Below are 15,014 nucleotides of genomic sequence, written 5' to 3' on the forward strand. Positions count from 1 at the left end.
GTCCCGAGCCTGAGGCTCTGTAATAGTCAGTCTTGGGCAACCAAGAAGAGATGAAAAGGCAGCTCAGGAAAGGCGGAATGCCGCCGCGCTAACGCTGAAGCCATACCTGCGGGCTGTACCCTGAGTGGCCAGGGCGGTTCAGCCAGGCAGTGCCCGGTGCGCACACACTTCTCCCGCAAATTCGAGCCTTACCTGAAGAAAACGATCGTCTCCCACACATAGACTCCGAGCGCGTTGATGTTGCACATTTTTCCAGCTCTCTTCTCTTTTTGTACTCCGCAAGGGGTGGGCCGGTGGGGCTGGCCAATAAAGTAAATGGCACTTGGGGAGAAATGGTAGGGGAAGTGAGCCACCCTTCTCAAGGCAGGCTGGGGCGGTGGGCAGCGCCGAGGCAGGCGGCTCCGGCCAGCACCCTGGGCAGCGCCGAGGCAGGCGGCTCCGGTCAGCACCCTGGGCAGCGGAGCGGCTGGCGGCTCCGCTCCGGCGCTGTCTTGACTCGTCCCTCCTCTCTGTCTGTGCCACCACCACTGCAGTAGTGCTCGGGGCAGGAGGATCAGGCTTCTCGCACCGAAATCTCCTTTCAGCAGGATCCTGCTCCGGACATCAGGCTGGCGACCGGGGGAGATGCAGGGAGTGTAGGTTTGCCATCAGTGTGGCGGGAGTAGGTGGTGTAGGGGGCCCCTCAGCAACCCAGGACTGCTGCTAGCCGGGGTGTCTTCCTAATTACATCCACAGGAATTTGTCAATGTGGAGCTGTGCTGCAGTCCCGGTTGTGTTGCTTTTCTGCCCGCTGTTTGGCTGCTGTTGATTCCTGCTTCCTGGGCTATTTTCCTTCTGAATAAGTTATTGCTGCTGTAGGGAAGGTGTCCCATTGCTCAGGGCTAAAGCAGAGGGGAATGAAGGGGAAGTTTCTTGGGAAGCACTCCCATTGCGCTCAAAAAGAAAGTGTCTCTGTGTCCTCCTAATGCATTTCATTTCCCCACTGCCCTCTCTCCCCTGTCAGGGCTCGCCAGATCTTGGGAGTTTCTTGCTGCATTAATTTACTAAACTAAAAAAAAAAAAAACAACCCTAAAAAAAAAGGTGGGGGGGAGGGGAAAGTCGAAGAGAGGGAAGGAGAGGGGAGGGGGGTAGCCTAGTCTCTCCGGCATCCCAAGGCCCTCCTCTTAGCTGTGCTCATTGGTCTTAGGGCTGAAAAAAGTACTCGAGAACGTGGTTGGATAAAGGCATGTTGTTCAGCAGAGGCTGTTAACCTTTAAAGTGCTGATACATTTTTGGCTTATTTTAGGTTTTTTAACCCAAGTCACTGTCTTTTTAAGAAGTCTCCGAAATTGTCTCCCTTGACATGGCAAGCCTAACATGCCTTAAGTCTCCATCTCTTGGAAGATTTGCTTGGCTAGCAGTTGCTGTGTGCTGCTGTTGGTTTATAAGGATTTCTTTTTTAATTCATTTTATTTTACTTTTTTAAATTTGTTTTTGCAAAGAGATTTGGCAAACACCAGAGCTTCCAAGGCTGGAGCAGGTAAGGAGCATTTAGCAGTTTCCTATTGCAGCCCCAGCACCTCACAGGGTGCTGAGTGTGGAGGGCTCCGGGGAAGGAATGTGCTCTATAGCCACAGTGTTGGTTAGCAGGGCTCTTTCACTCTGCTTGGCTTCTGATTGATTTCTGAAAATTGAAATAAAAATTTAACTTTCCTAAATCATCTAGGGTTTCTTTCTTCTCTCTTGTCCCAATGTAATGGGATTTTTCTTCCTTAAGTTGTATATTGTTTACTTGTCACCTGCTCTGTAAATCTGCCCCAGGGCAAAGAAAAAGTCTTTTAACCCCTTTTTAGCTGTTTTCCCATGTTTGAGGGAAGGGACTGCTTGCTGCACCGCTGCAATAGCACTCCAGACTAGCAATTAGCCAAGCTTTTCTTTTCAGTTTGAGCTGTATCTCAGAAGACCTTACTGTGGTGCCAAAATTGACCTGATGCTTTTGATTCTGTATGCATTCATTTTAAAGCAGTATGTTTGTTTAGCATAGTAATGGGACAGAACTATTGTTTGGATTGTATCATTCAAAAGAAAGGGGTAAGAAAGACCTGCTTGGCTTCTAGCCATTTTTAGAGAAGGAGACTAATCTGACTTGCTGCAGGTACTGAGTGTCAGTGTCCAGGTAGATTAATAATAGGCTCTGATTTGAACTCGTGGTGACTCTTGGGGATGTGGCTCCATGCAGGGTGTACTGCGTGCTGGCTCCTCACTGTACTTTCTGTCCTCATATTTATCCCCACATGGATGAGCTGCTGTCACTGTATCCACCCCCCACCCCCGGTGCTGACAGCCCCGAGGAAGAGCTCCAGATGGGGAATGCTAGCAGGATCTGCACAGCAGGAGGGAAATGGTATTTCCCTGCATTTGTACCAAGAAAAGAGACCAAGGGCAGGAGGTAGAATCATCTCTTGGCATCTGTAGGTTAAATCTAGATGCTAGTTAACCCACTGGCTCGCTTAGAAATGAGCTTTGTGAGAGATCTGTCTCATGCAGTTTCTGCCTTGGTTTCTGATGTTCTTCATATCAAAAGAATTTGGACTTGTTTCCTTTTCTCCCCATGTGGTCTCTTTGTATTGCCTTGTGTTTAGGGGAGGGTGGTGACTGTGTGTATGATCAAGGAAGCAGGTGGCTCTCTGTGTAGCACAATGATGCTTCACAGTCATTCCCACTGAAGGATCTCAAAACTGCTTTTCTCAGGGGAGGAATTTACCTGCTTTGCTGTTTTCTCTGCTGTTGATGACAATGCCACAGCTAGTGATTTGTATGGGCTTGGGAACTTTTGTCTGCTGGTCTTTGAATGCTTACTGTTACTGGAGAGAAATAAGAGCATTATTGGTTTTGTTTGGCATGTAGGGAAGCTGAGGCAAAGACGGCTTGCAGCACTTGTTCAGACCAGGTCTAGGCATCAAAGACAATTAACATCCGGGAGTAAAACCAAAACAGATGTGAATTTAAAGGATGCAAGTTTTGCATGTCTAATCAGGAAAGCCATAAAAGTACCTGCACCTTCTGTGTTTTGCTGTGTCTGGGAGAGGAACATGTTCTGGATAAAAGCTTTCTGTGTCTGTTTCCCTGTTCTGACTGGGTTCATTTGCCTCTGGACCATACACTCTTGTATCTCCACCTGGTGACAGGGTAGTTGTTGCCTGCTCATCTTGGTATAGTGCCATGTATGTGCTTCTTGAATGTGTGGGACCTTGGTTAGCGGTGGCTCTGGATCCCTGGAGTTCCCATCCTCTGATTAAACCAGGTGATTCAAGAAACAGCCAGCCAGCCAAGCAACTAGTACTGAAACCCATCTACAGGGAGGTCCATGGTGCAATTACACAAACTGGCTCTGGGCAATGCCTGGTTTTGTTCTTTTCTGCCCTCCCAGAAGGTAAGGGCAGATAGATTGGAAACCTGGTCTGGAGAAGATCTAATAACGGCTAGAATTCAGTTTTCTCAACACTAGTGTAAGTAACCTTTGTCATCAGGAACTGGTTGGCAGCACTTTTCTCTCTTGATCTGTTCTTCCTTACTCTTAGGTTCAGTTTTAGCACTTTGGTTTTGCTGCAGTGTTTTGTGATTTTGGGAGTGTTTACTTGCCACATCTCTTATTTTTCTGGCAGACTCCAAATGGTTTTAAAAGGCATTTATAAAACATCTTTCCCTGGTGGCACTTGTGCAAATAGCAGAATTCAAGATAATTCATCATAATGTCAAATGAAGCTCTAATAGTTAGAATTATCTGCTGCGTGTTCACTTTTGTTGCTGTTTTTGTTAGCTTGATTCAAGGTGGACAAGTGTTGTAAACTCAATGTGGGCAAAGTTGTCTGCGAAGCTTCTGTGTCGTTATTTTCTTTCCTGGCTGTGACTCGTGGGTTCTTTTCATTAGTCTTCAGAGGATGTATAAGATACCACAGAGACAGTCATTTTGGGGTACCTAGGATAGGATAAAATGCCTTCTGGTGGCTCATTTAAGAGGACAGTGTTTACATCTACACTTTCCGGAGCCAGTCAACATTTTAAATGTTTCAGTCAACAGTGACATCTCACTCGCACAATAGTCAATAGATGTGACCAAATTCTGTGTAGTTGTAGGCTTACCTCAATGTAATGAATGTCTCTGGGGCTGCAGGATTTGGACTGAGGATGTTTGTTGTATGAGAAGGAGTAGATCTTGACTTTGTCTTACTGTAATAATCTCATGACTGTCTTCTCTGCAGGTGATTTTTTTTTTTTTTTTTTTTTTGTCCTTCTTTATGGTCATGAGAACTTTTCAGTTAGTACTGCTGATCTGAGACTCCATAATTACTCAGTGCACTTGGTAGGGTTTTTGTTTCTCTCCGCTTGTTCTTTAGTGTTTTAGATGGATGGACAACTGGCTTCCTGTTGTTTCAGAGATAGCTGGCTTCTGTTGCGTGTTTCCTATCTGTAATCTTCCATGATATTCTGTAATGTTCTGTGATATTGTGGATGGCTGTTCTGCATATGGGGATTGTCAGAAATAGGATATGACTGCAATCAAAAATGGGCCATTTGGTGGCTGGCGGGATGAGTTGCAGCTGTGGAGGGAGATGAGGACAGGGACACAATAAGGAATTTGTGGAATACCCCTTTTTGCCATGGGTTTTTTGGGCATGAGAACTAACAGAGTTAGAAATGTAACTTACCAGAGTAGTACTGGTTATGACCTTGAAGGTACCTGCAAGCTACCACTATGGCCCTTCAAGGAGAAGGAACTGCTGACATGTGTTGCTGGCTGGGGGGTCAGGGAGGTCATGGTACGCCCAAGACTGGAGTGTGGAACTGCCACAAGGTCCTCTAAAGGCTAAAGGCGCATAGAGTTAATAAAAGGATGAGATAAAATCATGGTGATTAGATCTAGTTCAACACCATGCCAACTGCTGGCTCAGGAAGCCCCATAGTTTTTGATTTGTGGAGACTGGAACAGTATAAGATGGGAAAGGATTGGTCTGTAGCCATTCTGTCATCTGATACTTCTACCTGAATACCTATTATTGTTGACCTCCAAGGACCTTCAGTCTGCTTTATATTTGCAGTGGCAAGGATACTTGCTACTTAAGGTCTTCTGATGCCTTATATCTACAGTGCTGTACAAGAGATCATCTGCCAGCCTATCTTCTTTCCCAACAGCCTAGTTTCCACCCCTGTGGCTTTCACAGAATTTCATCCTTGATAGAGGAGTAGGTGATGAATAAACAACACTAGATTCTTATTTGCTATTATTTAAATACCAGTGAAAGGCTGTGTCTGACCCAAAAGGAGTTACTAAAATGTGCCCAGGAGTCATGAATCTCTATTTTTTTCTCTCTCTTCTCTTGATTCCTTGTATTTGCTCAGACTGCACTAAGAAAAGGTAGGTCTTTTCTGGTAGGAAGGATCAGATTGGGGCCTTTTCAAGGTATGCAGCATGAGCCATGGGAAGCATGCAGAGTGCTTCCAGCTTCTATTTCTCACTTAGCTAAAATTTGGGAACACTTTATGAAAAAGGTGTGCATGCGGAGTCACGTATATTCAGGTGATACATCTGTCAGTGGAAGTCTAAGTTCTTTGTGGCTGAAAAAGCCCACTTTCTAACTATATTCTTTTCTTTCTTCATTTTTCTAGCTATAACAGGGAATATGTTTTCCCAGTCCTGTTCAGAGTTTTATTCTTCCTTCATGAAGTTCCTGCCTGATCCCTTCCCCTCAGAGTATACAAGTGAATTTCTTGTCCTCTCTGTGAAAAAAATGAATCTTTAGATATTTCTTGTGGTCTGCACATTCATTTTATTTTTGATAGCTGATCTTAAGTATCTCCTGAAGACATGAGGAACTTGGAAGGCCTTTGGGTCACTTTGTGGCTGAATGAATATGCCCCTCTTGAGATTTCACCTAAAGCTTTATTCACAATTGCAGGCTGATTCCATTCTTGATCTGTTTTTCACCTCTGGATTTTATAGCTGGTAGGACCATTTTCAGTTTTTTTGCTTGCTTTTTTAAAACAAAAATTCTGATAATAAATATATATATGTAGTGAACAGTCCCCCAAGCTGAAAATAAAACATGCACACACACTACCTTCTTTTCCCAAATAAATTACAGGATTTTCAGAGAACATGTGGCTAGCACAGCAGTGAAGTGGACTTAGCATGTCTTGGGAATACTAAATCCATTATTGTCAGTTTGTTCTTTGGAGAATGGCTAATGAGGAAATAGTGCCCCGAGAACTTGAATTGTGCTTCCCACGATAGAGATTCAAACTGCTATAGCATCTGCTTACCTTTTTGATACTGAACAAAAGAAATCCAGATTTGAAATTAAAGTTGCACTGGGAATTTTAGAAAAGGGTTCAGTAAAGTAAATTCCTATTCAGTTAACTTCTATCCGTAATAAACTATTTTTGGGTAAGATAGTTCAACTAAATACAATTTTTCTAGCAACTCAAGAGCCTGGGACATAATTTTTCTCATATTATTGGTAAAATAACACTGGAAAATGTTCCTGCAATACTTTCTAAAGTAAATGTTTGGTTAAGAATTCTGTAAAGACATACGCGGGAAAGAGAATTCATTGGCTGTAATCTAAAGGTTCATGATATTCTTCTTTTCAAAATATATATTTAAAACTGAATGCTGGTGAAATGTTTGATAAATGCTGTTTCTATATGTGGCAGATCCATAGAAAACAACCAGTGGAGATCTTTGCATAAGAAGTTCAGCAGAACTTGCAGAGTAAGGTTAGAAGGCCACCAGGAGTGGAGGTGAGGGATTTGTGTTGTGGGTAATTGATGATTTTGGCTTAAGGTCAGACCAGATATTGGTGTTGACACAGTCTTTTGCCCCATTTGTTTAGAAGCAGAGCTTAGCTTAAGAAAAGTAAAAAAGCTGAACAAGTCCTTAATTCAGTCAATACACTGGAGCTTATTGGTTATGAAGTAGTACATTTTGCATGGTGTATTCCTGTGAAATTATCTCTGGTTTCATGTGTACTCTATGTTAAGAGCTGCACCCAGGATGAAAAGGCTGAGAAGCCCCAAAACTCTGAGGTATGTTACTGGCAATCTGAGCTCTTAAAGTGGTCACCCAAATCTGAAGACAGACAGAGCAGATGAAAAATAGTTTGTAGGAACTAGGGGCCAGACAACTGAAAACTACTTTTTGTTTGTTTGTTTGTTAAGCTGGAGGAAAATGACAATGTCATGCTGTCACATAACCTTCCTTGAGACGCTAATGAGCCAGGGAATATTTTTACAGCCATGCATGCATGCATACACACAAGATGTTATTGCTATATATAATGCGTGCTCTCATAAAGTGTGTGTAATGGTCAGATAGAAGCATCCTGTACAGAAATGCCTACGCTTCCATGTCCTCCTCCTCCACAGAACGTGCAAGTGGCCATCTGAAGTGTCCGTATGGTGCATCTACATCTACTGTCCTGTTCCTACCAGTGTTCTCTCCTGTAAGGGCATATATATATACTGTATGCTGAATATGTTAAATCTGAAGATTCCTATCTGATATCATTCTCTGAAAAAAGAGCAGTTATATAGGTTGTTCTTGATCTTCACACTCCTGGGCAATAGATTTCTTTGTGAGTAGATTAGGGGCTGTATTGATTTCTCAGAGGTGGAAACACAGCACCCCTAAGTATAGTGATAACCAATCTGTGATGGTAGACTCTTTGGCAAGTAGTGTTAAGCCCTCTGCTAGAATGAGTTCATGACAAACTACATGTTAGCAGAAGGTCGGGTGAAGAGTTTACTGAGAGCAGCATTCAGGTCTTCCGGTGAGTGCCTTTGTTCCTTGTGTCAGGTGCATGAATCAGGTCAAGGTAGTCCATGAATGGATGGTCATTTTTCCCCATAGCAGTGCTGATTTATTAATATTTTTCAATGTCTCATATTTCGTGTAATGACACTTGACTTGAGCTGTGAGTAGTCTTGCTGCATATCATGTACTTGTCACTGTTTTAATTTATGTAGTGTTGGGAGGGTAACTAGTAAGAAAGCAGGCACACACCATGTAGCTCTAGAGAAAATACACTGCTATTTCCATTAGAAGCTTCAGCTGCAGGTCACAGGTTAATTATTTTCTGACCTGTACAGCATAATTACCAGGCAACCCCAAAGAACCCAGAAGTACTGTTTCTTTCCAAGGTCTTGGCCAATAAAACCTTCACAGCCACTATCATGCAAATGAAAAATAAGCTGAAGTTGCCCTTACAGCCAGTCTTGCTGGGACTTTTTGGGTGCTGAAGATCAAGTATGTGTTGGGGAAACAGTGTCTTAGCTTTTGGCTGTGTGAAGCCCATAGCTCCTGCCTCAGCAAGACTCGCATGCTGCAGGGAACTGAGCTCTTCTAAAATGTGCCTTGCTGCTTTAAAACAAAAAAACCCAAAGCCTTCTATTTATTTTGGGGTGATCAGGCACCAAATTAAGAGACACACAGAGACAGAAGCATACAGGGCAAACCAAGAGGAATTCACATTTCCCTCCACATTTCTGTTGCTTTTTTTTAAGGGCCGGGAGGGAGGGAGGCATACCTCCCTTACTTCATTCTTCTGGAAGATTCAGTAGAGTGTGTGTGGAAGACACCAAGAAGTGGAACCCTTTTAGAGGAAAATTCTGACCGCAAGCAGCAGATTCATGAAGCAAATCAGATAACAGGCAGTGATGTTGAAGTGACCTCTCAGTGTGCAGGTATTCAGATGCTGAAACATCCTCTCACATGGCCCAGTTCACTCATACGATCAAGTAGCATAATTTATCTTCTGGAGTGAAAGAAACAACTACAGGTTTTTTTGTTTGTTTGTTTTTTGTTTTTTTTTAGGCTTTTGGCAATGGAAATATTTGCATTTCAGACATCTGAAGGATAAAAAGAAGCCCTTTAGGATCCCTGTCCTTTTAGCAAATCTAAAAGGTCTGGTCGTCCATCCTCTTTAACATGTTTTTTTGACTCTGAAGGGATCTGTGGAGCTGCCCTTGCTAACGGTCTCAGTTTCCAGTGCACCAAAAAGTGCTGCTTAATAGAGTGAGTTTTCACATTGCATTAGCAGAAGCTACAGTCTTTTCCCCATCTGAGGTACAGCCAAGTTTGATGGCACCGCTGAGATGCAATGTATCGGTAGGGGCCTCTCTCTGGTTGAGTGCTTCAGTATTGCTGTTCCCTTGACTTGTTCAATTTAGTGGATGCACTTCAAGGTTATTGCATTTGTAGGGTGGCAGATCTGGCTGCTGCATTGTCAGCCAAAGTAACCATTCCCCAGCGGGGCCAGCAAGGAATCTGAGATGTAGTTAACCAAAATATTTATTATGCAGCCATATTTTATTGTACTGCTTGAAACTGTGGTCTTATGAACTTGCAGAGATTCACTTGATCATTCATTGACTTAAGCTACTTGTCTGACCTTATAAAAACATCTTGCTTTTATCCCTCTGTTTCAGGGGGAGAGCTGATGCAGGACTGGGTTACTAATGGCATTTCTGTAATCTGTTTTACGTTTTTTTTTTTTGTGTGTGTGTGATATTGATTCAACAGTTGGAGGAAGGGTAATAGACAGTGTGGACTGTTCATTGGATTCAACAAAGGGAATTTGGCATAGTCATCTTTGCCCATTTGTCCATTGCTAAATCTGCACAAAGGGAACGTTCGTCTTTTGACACAAGCCTGTACACACGCAACTTGATCATAGCACTTGGTAAGACTTCCTAGTGATAACCAAATGACTCCCATCTTTAATGAATGGAATCACTTGACACTCGTAATACAGTAGTGATTAGTATCAATCATTTTGCATGAGGAGTGTTCCTAAAGGCATACGTTGGAGAAGGACACCAGTTGTCCTATATCACAGTCTTTTTTGCCTTAACTGCAAGATTACTTTTACTATCAGAATCAAAATTCTCTTTCCTCTTTAAAGCATCCAAATATTAGTTGGGTTCTAATGCCTCTCAAGGCATATAGCTTCTGCATCCGCAGTTAGCCAAGACAAAGGCACTAAAGTGCTATTGGTTACAAGTTTTGCAGTGTTTTTCCATTGCTGCCTTTACCTGTTGCATGCCTTGAAAAGAGCTAAAATTGCAAAGCCTGTGTAAATTTGTACCAAGTGTCAGTAGCTTGTAGTTATTGAAAAGAATGGAAGCCTAAAAAACATCAGCAGCAGTGGGTTTGGAAAAACTAGGCTAGCGCTGATTTTTTTAAGCGTCAATATAGTTCTTCATGGTAAAAACTGGAATGTTAACATGCATTTCCTTTGGACAAGTCAAGAAAAGAAATTGCAGCCCATTCATGATATCGCACAGTTTGAGCGTTTTTCTTCTATATAGCTTTCCCTCCCCCATGAAAATAGTTCATTACCAAGGCAATTGATTTAGACAAAGTGATTTATAAAGGCTGTGCTGTAAGGAAAGGCTTTGTTAAGTTACAGCGAAGACTTGGAACACTGAGGGTGAGAAACAGCTTGGCTGAGACACAGAGCATCACAGTCCTCTCATTAAATCTCCATGCGTATGACCAGACATGGCTTCACTTTGCATTTGCTGCTTGACTACAGAATCTTTGAAGCTGTTGTCTGGAAATAAAAGGCAGTAAATCAAATCAATGGGTAGCTCTTCAATGGGAACCAAAGAAACTTGTGATGCTATACCTCTTTTGGCTCATTGTCTGAATGTAACAGATGCGGAAATGTATCTATGCACACTGCTGCTTGCACATGGAAGTGCAAATAGAACTCAGCTTCTTAGCTCTTCATGTAATGTCATGGGCTAGGAGAGACATGAAAATAATCTCCCCCTCTCCTCCCAGATAACTTATCCACAGGAAAATAACCCCTTGAGTGCTGGGGAGTTTTATTTGAAAGCATCCTTGACTAAGCTGTCTTGGGCTGCGATGAGGAGAGTAAAGCAGGGGATATTGCTCTTTGGAAGCAGTCTGATTCACTGTTGGGTAAAAACATCAAGAGATGTTTCTGATGATGATAAAGATCAGGAGATGCTCCTGATGTCCCACTTTTTGCATTCATATTGTCTGAAGTGGAAGAACTCTGCCAAAGGGTCAGAGCTTAGGTACTGAATTCAGTTTTTAAGAGAGCTCTATGTTGTGGACACAGGCTGTTCCAATACGCTTTTCTTGGTATCTGGGAGGTGGTTAAATTGTCTATGAAGGAATAACCAAAGTATTATAACAGCTGCATGGGCTTTCATATACTGAACTATGCAGTTTCAGTTCATCTTAAGGCTCTTCCAAAATGACACAGGTACCTGAAGAAATGCACTATTTTCTGGTCTGAGTGGGTCCATCAGAGGTGCTACACTGGTGTGACTAAAGTGGTTTAAATTTACATTTCCATTTATACAACACTAGGCCAGAGCATATTATGTTAATTTGCTGTACTCTACAATGTTACAGTTGCCACTGGAAAGTATGTATTAATCTTCATTGCTAAAAGAAGTTACAAAAATCTTTTTAAGTGTTGTCTGCTGTCTCACAAGGGCAAGTGGTGCTGTCGTTTACACCTCTGCAGAATCAACCTAAGGCATGCTACATCAGAATTTACGCCTCTTTCACTCGGCAGTTTTTTTTCCCCATTCATGTTTCACAAGTGTAAATGATGGCACCGGGCAGAGAGAAAGCAGGAACCGGGTGTAAATCATTCTCTCATTCTCTTTGTATTTTCTGTTATGCAAAGATGGATGCCTTTTGCCCCAAATGGAACTGGGAACTCCTTAGGGTATCTTCTTTTGTTTCAGCAAAGTAACTCCTGACTTACTAGCCTAACCGAAGCCTCCCCAAGATTCCTTGCCTTCCTCTCTGCTTCTCTACAAATATTAATTCCCAGAGATATTCAAGAATTTCAAAGTGGCTTTTAACAGAAAAGGGCCAGCGTATGGAGCCCTAGACAAGCCCCGTTTGTAACTAGTGTTCTGGAGGGCAACATTTAACATCCTTTGATCTTGTCTGTGCCAATCCAGATAGCAGAGAGCAATATACAGATATTTGATGAAAACTCTATGACATGTTGGATAAGAATACAATCTCCAAAGTGAGCATTGAAGCATAGTCAGTGTTACACCCGGCATTTTGTATTGTTCATGGTGGCTCTGGCTGATTTTTCCCTGAGGCTTGAGACTTGTGAAGTAGTGGTCATTTCAGTCTTTAGCACTTGCCTGTGTTTGAGCTGTTCCTGTCAGGAATGGGTCATTAGAGGTTCAGGTTTGCTACACAGTAGGAATGGAAGTGGGCTTGAGTCTGTTACCTGATCAGTGAACTCCTGAGGGCCGGCTGCAATTGTAACAGAGTAGGTTTGTGTGACCCTCAGCCCTGCTCCCATTGCATCAGCTGGAGCATGTACTATCCTGGGCAGAGCTAATCGAGAGAGACATGGCCGTTCCCAAGTCTTTCTCCTCCGTTTAGGTCCCTCCCATCTCCTCAGAAGACCTTCACTGCTTCTGTTTTTTCCAGCTAGAAAACAGTCCTATTGTAAAGTCTGTGTCTGCTGCTAGATTGCACCTGTCCTAGTTGTTGAACTCCTCTGGGCATCTATTGGGATGATGAGTCAGGCATTCCCAAACCATTTCATGGGTTCCTAAGGTGAGCTGTCAAAGTATTTTATCTTCATTCCATGTGCAGATAGTCTTCAGCTTCTGGAGATGGGCTGCTTCTCAGTTAAGAGAGTTTCTTGGCTAATCAGGAAATGCTGGAAAAGTCTCTTGCAAGTCTCAGCATTTAAGGAAGCCCAAGAAGTCTTGGATATGTGAACTTCAAGAGCCTGCAGGACTAACCCCTTCTGGGTGCATCTCCACTGCCTTAAGAAATGGTGTGGGAACATCTGTTTGTGTCCAAGCAGCAGTCCAATTCCAGTTAGGCAGATGTTTGTGAGAACTATGAGCCTATAGGAACTGAGATTTTCCAGAGCATTATAACTTAGCTGAGGTTAGACAGGTCTCCCTGGGAAGTGCAAGAGGCACCACTGAATCCAAATTCTCAGTCTGAATTACTGAAAACAGATTAGCACCTATATAAATTATATAGAGGGATGCTTTTTTAGCATCAGTGGAACAAGCTATTTTCCTCTAAACTTCTGCACTGTTTTGGTGGAAAGTTGAGGAGAAACCTAGCATGGAAAATGCTGGCAAAAACAGCAGGAGGTGGAGGAAGTAATAGATGAATGAAACAATGTCTTACAGTGGACTTAAAGCAGTCTGAAGGATAGGCTGTGCTCCTGGCACTGTGTAATATGATGTATTGTCTTGTTAATCCCAGTTAACATTACATCAGCTATTGATAGAGGGTATCTCTATGTCTTGTGTAAAAAAATTTGAGGCCTCCGGGACCTTGTCTGTTAAACAGTTTGTTGGCCCAATAAAATAACTCATGTGGCAGAGGTGTGTGTTAGAAATCAATCCAAGTCCACTTCCCTTGCCCTAGAAGAAGGGGAAGCTCCAGGGACTGATTCATTTCTCTTTGCTGAAAAAAAGCTGCTACATCCTGACACATTTTAAAAAAATACAGTGCAATGCGATGTGTCTGCATTTAATTCAAATTGTATAAGGGGCTTGTTGTATGCTAAATAAAGTTATCTTGATTATAAATAGCTAAATCACTTTAAACATGCATCCTATTTCATAGATGTTAGATCTTGTGATAGTCAATTGGTTTTTAATTAGTATGATGAACTGCTATAGTGAATTCTCGTTGGCCAGATTTTCTTGGTGATGTTAGGAGTGTCTAAACCCATAATTATCCATTTACCATCACAGCCCCAGAAACAGTAATTTACTTACAGAATATTCTTACAAACCAGTTAGTGTACATAGTCCTTTTCACTTGGCTCAGCAGACTCAAAATTATTTTACATTCTAGCGAAAGCCCTCAACAGTACCAGGTGGTCAGAGTCTCCCCTGGGGTTGATGTTTTAGGAAGGAGGATCTTGGTTTTCTCCCAGTTGTCTCTGGGAAAGTGCAAGTGATGCAGCTATGGGGTATATTTCACAGATTACCAAATTTGTAGGTGTCCAAAGGTTTCGGTGGTGACTGGGGGTTTGTAACAGGGTCCAAGACTACTTGCTCTTTCAGACTAGTGGTACCTTTGGACTCTACTGTCAACAGCGAATGTGTTACAGCAAGTACTATGAGAAGTTTGTAAGCTATGGTGGTGCACAGGTTTTTGCATAGCTGTGTGCTTGCTGATGGTGGAAGTATGGGTACCGTCTGTGGATGAGCCAACCTTTGTGACACTGAATGCAGGTGGCACATACCTGATGAGTCACATCTGTACCTAAATATTTCTTAAGAATTCAGGCCTAGAATATCACTAAGGACATAGCTGGGAAGAGAACTAGAGCCTCAGGGCCAATATGTGTTTTTCTTTTGTGTTAGAGGAGCCAAACTGGAAGGATCATGAGAAGGGGAATGCATGTGCACCCACACACATGCCTATACACTTAATTATTTTATGTGCATGTATTTCTCACTGAGCAAAAAATTCCAAAGGAAATGAGGAGAGAGAGAAAGAGTCTGTTGATTAAAGATGCTCAGTAAATTGCTTAAGTGAAACTTTGTGCACACGATTTGTGTGATTTCCAATTACCATTCATATGGGAGGAGGAGAAAGGAGAAGAAAAGGAGAACCTGCCTTTTTGGTAAGAGGGGAGTTAATCATCAGTTTAATTCACAATCTCTGGCTCTTCAAAGGAGTTGCTAATAAGTGTTTGTCTTTTTCCCTCCCACTCCTTTTCCCTAGGAGCTAGTGAGAGACACAGACAGCACTGATCACAGAAGCAAAACTGTAAAGGAGAGGAGAAATCCCCAGTGGAAACTCTTTAATCTGCCTCTGGAAAGGGCAATTTGTGTTAATAGGACAAAACTGTAACATTTAATATTAATTATAGGGATTTGGGGAGGAGCATGTGAAGGATGGAGGCAGAGAATAGACTGGAGGGAAGGAGAGATCTGACTGCAACTCTCTTATTGCAGTAGGAAGTAGAGGAGTCAG

At 42.6% G+C, this 15,014-nt stretch overlaps 1 protein-coding gene and 1 long non-coding RNA gene across 6 annotated transcripts in view; one reads left to right on the plus strand and one right to left on the minus strand.

The window, feature by feature from the left end:
- The window catches only part of GLRA1 (glycine receptor alpha 1), a 60,592-nt gene extending 59,519 nt beyond the window's left edge, over nucleotides 1-1,073 (minus strand). For 3 of the 5 annotated variants that reach the window (XM_064520898.1, XM_026118544.2, XM_026118545.2), the window contains exon 1: nucleotides 193-1,072. In XM_064520898.1, the coding sequence (XP_064376968.1) occupies nucleotides 193-248 (56 nt within the window). In that variant the 5' untranslated portion in view covers nucleotides 249-1,072. Of the gene's footprint in view, nucleotides 1-192 lie in introns of all 5 variants that reach the window. The other 2 variants (XM_026118546.2, XM_026118543.2) reach the window with 1 other exon arrangement.
- Nucleotides 1,074-1,414: 341 nt separating this feature from the next.
- The window catches only part of LOC112994303 (uncharacterized), a 151,452-nt gene continuing 137,852 nt past the window's right edge, over nucleotides 1,415-15,014 (plus strand). Inside the window, exon 1 of the long non-coding RNA XR_003261921.2 lies at nucleotides 1,415-1,520. This is a non-coding gene — a long non-coding RNA (uncharacterized LOC112994303). The remainder of the gene's footprint in view (nucleotides 1,521-15,014) is intronic.

This window comes from Dromaius novaehollandiae, chromosome 15 (genome assembly GCF_036370855.1).
Source record: "Dromaius novaehollandiae isolate bDroNov1 chromosome 15, bDroNov1.hap1, whole genome shotgun sequence".
NCBI classification, from domain to species: Eukaryota; Metazoa; Chordata; class Aves; order Casuariiformes; family Dromaiidae; genus Dromaius; species Dromaius novaehollandiae.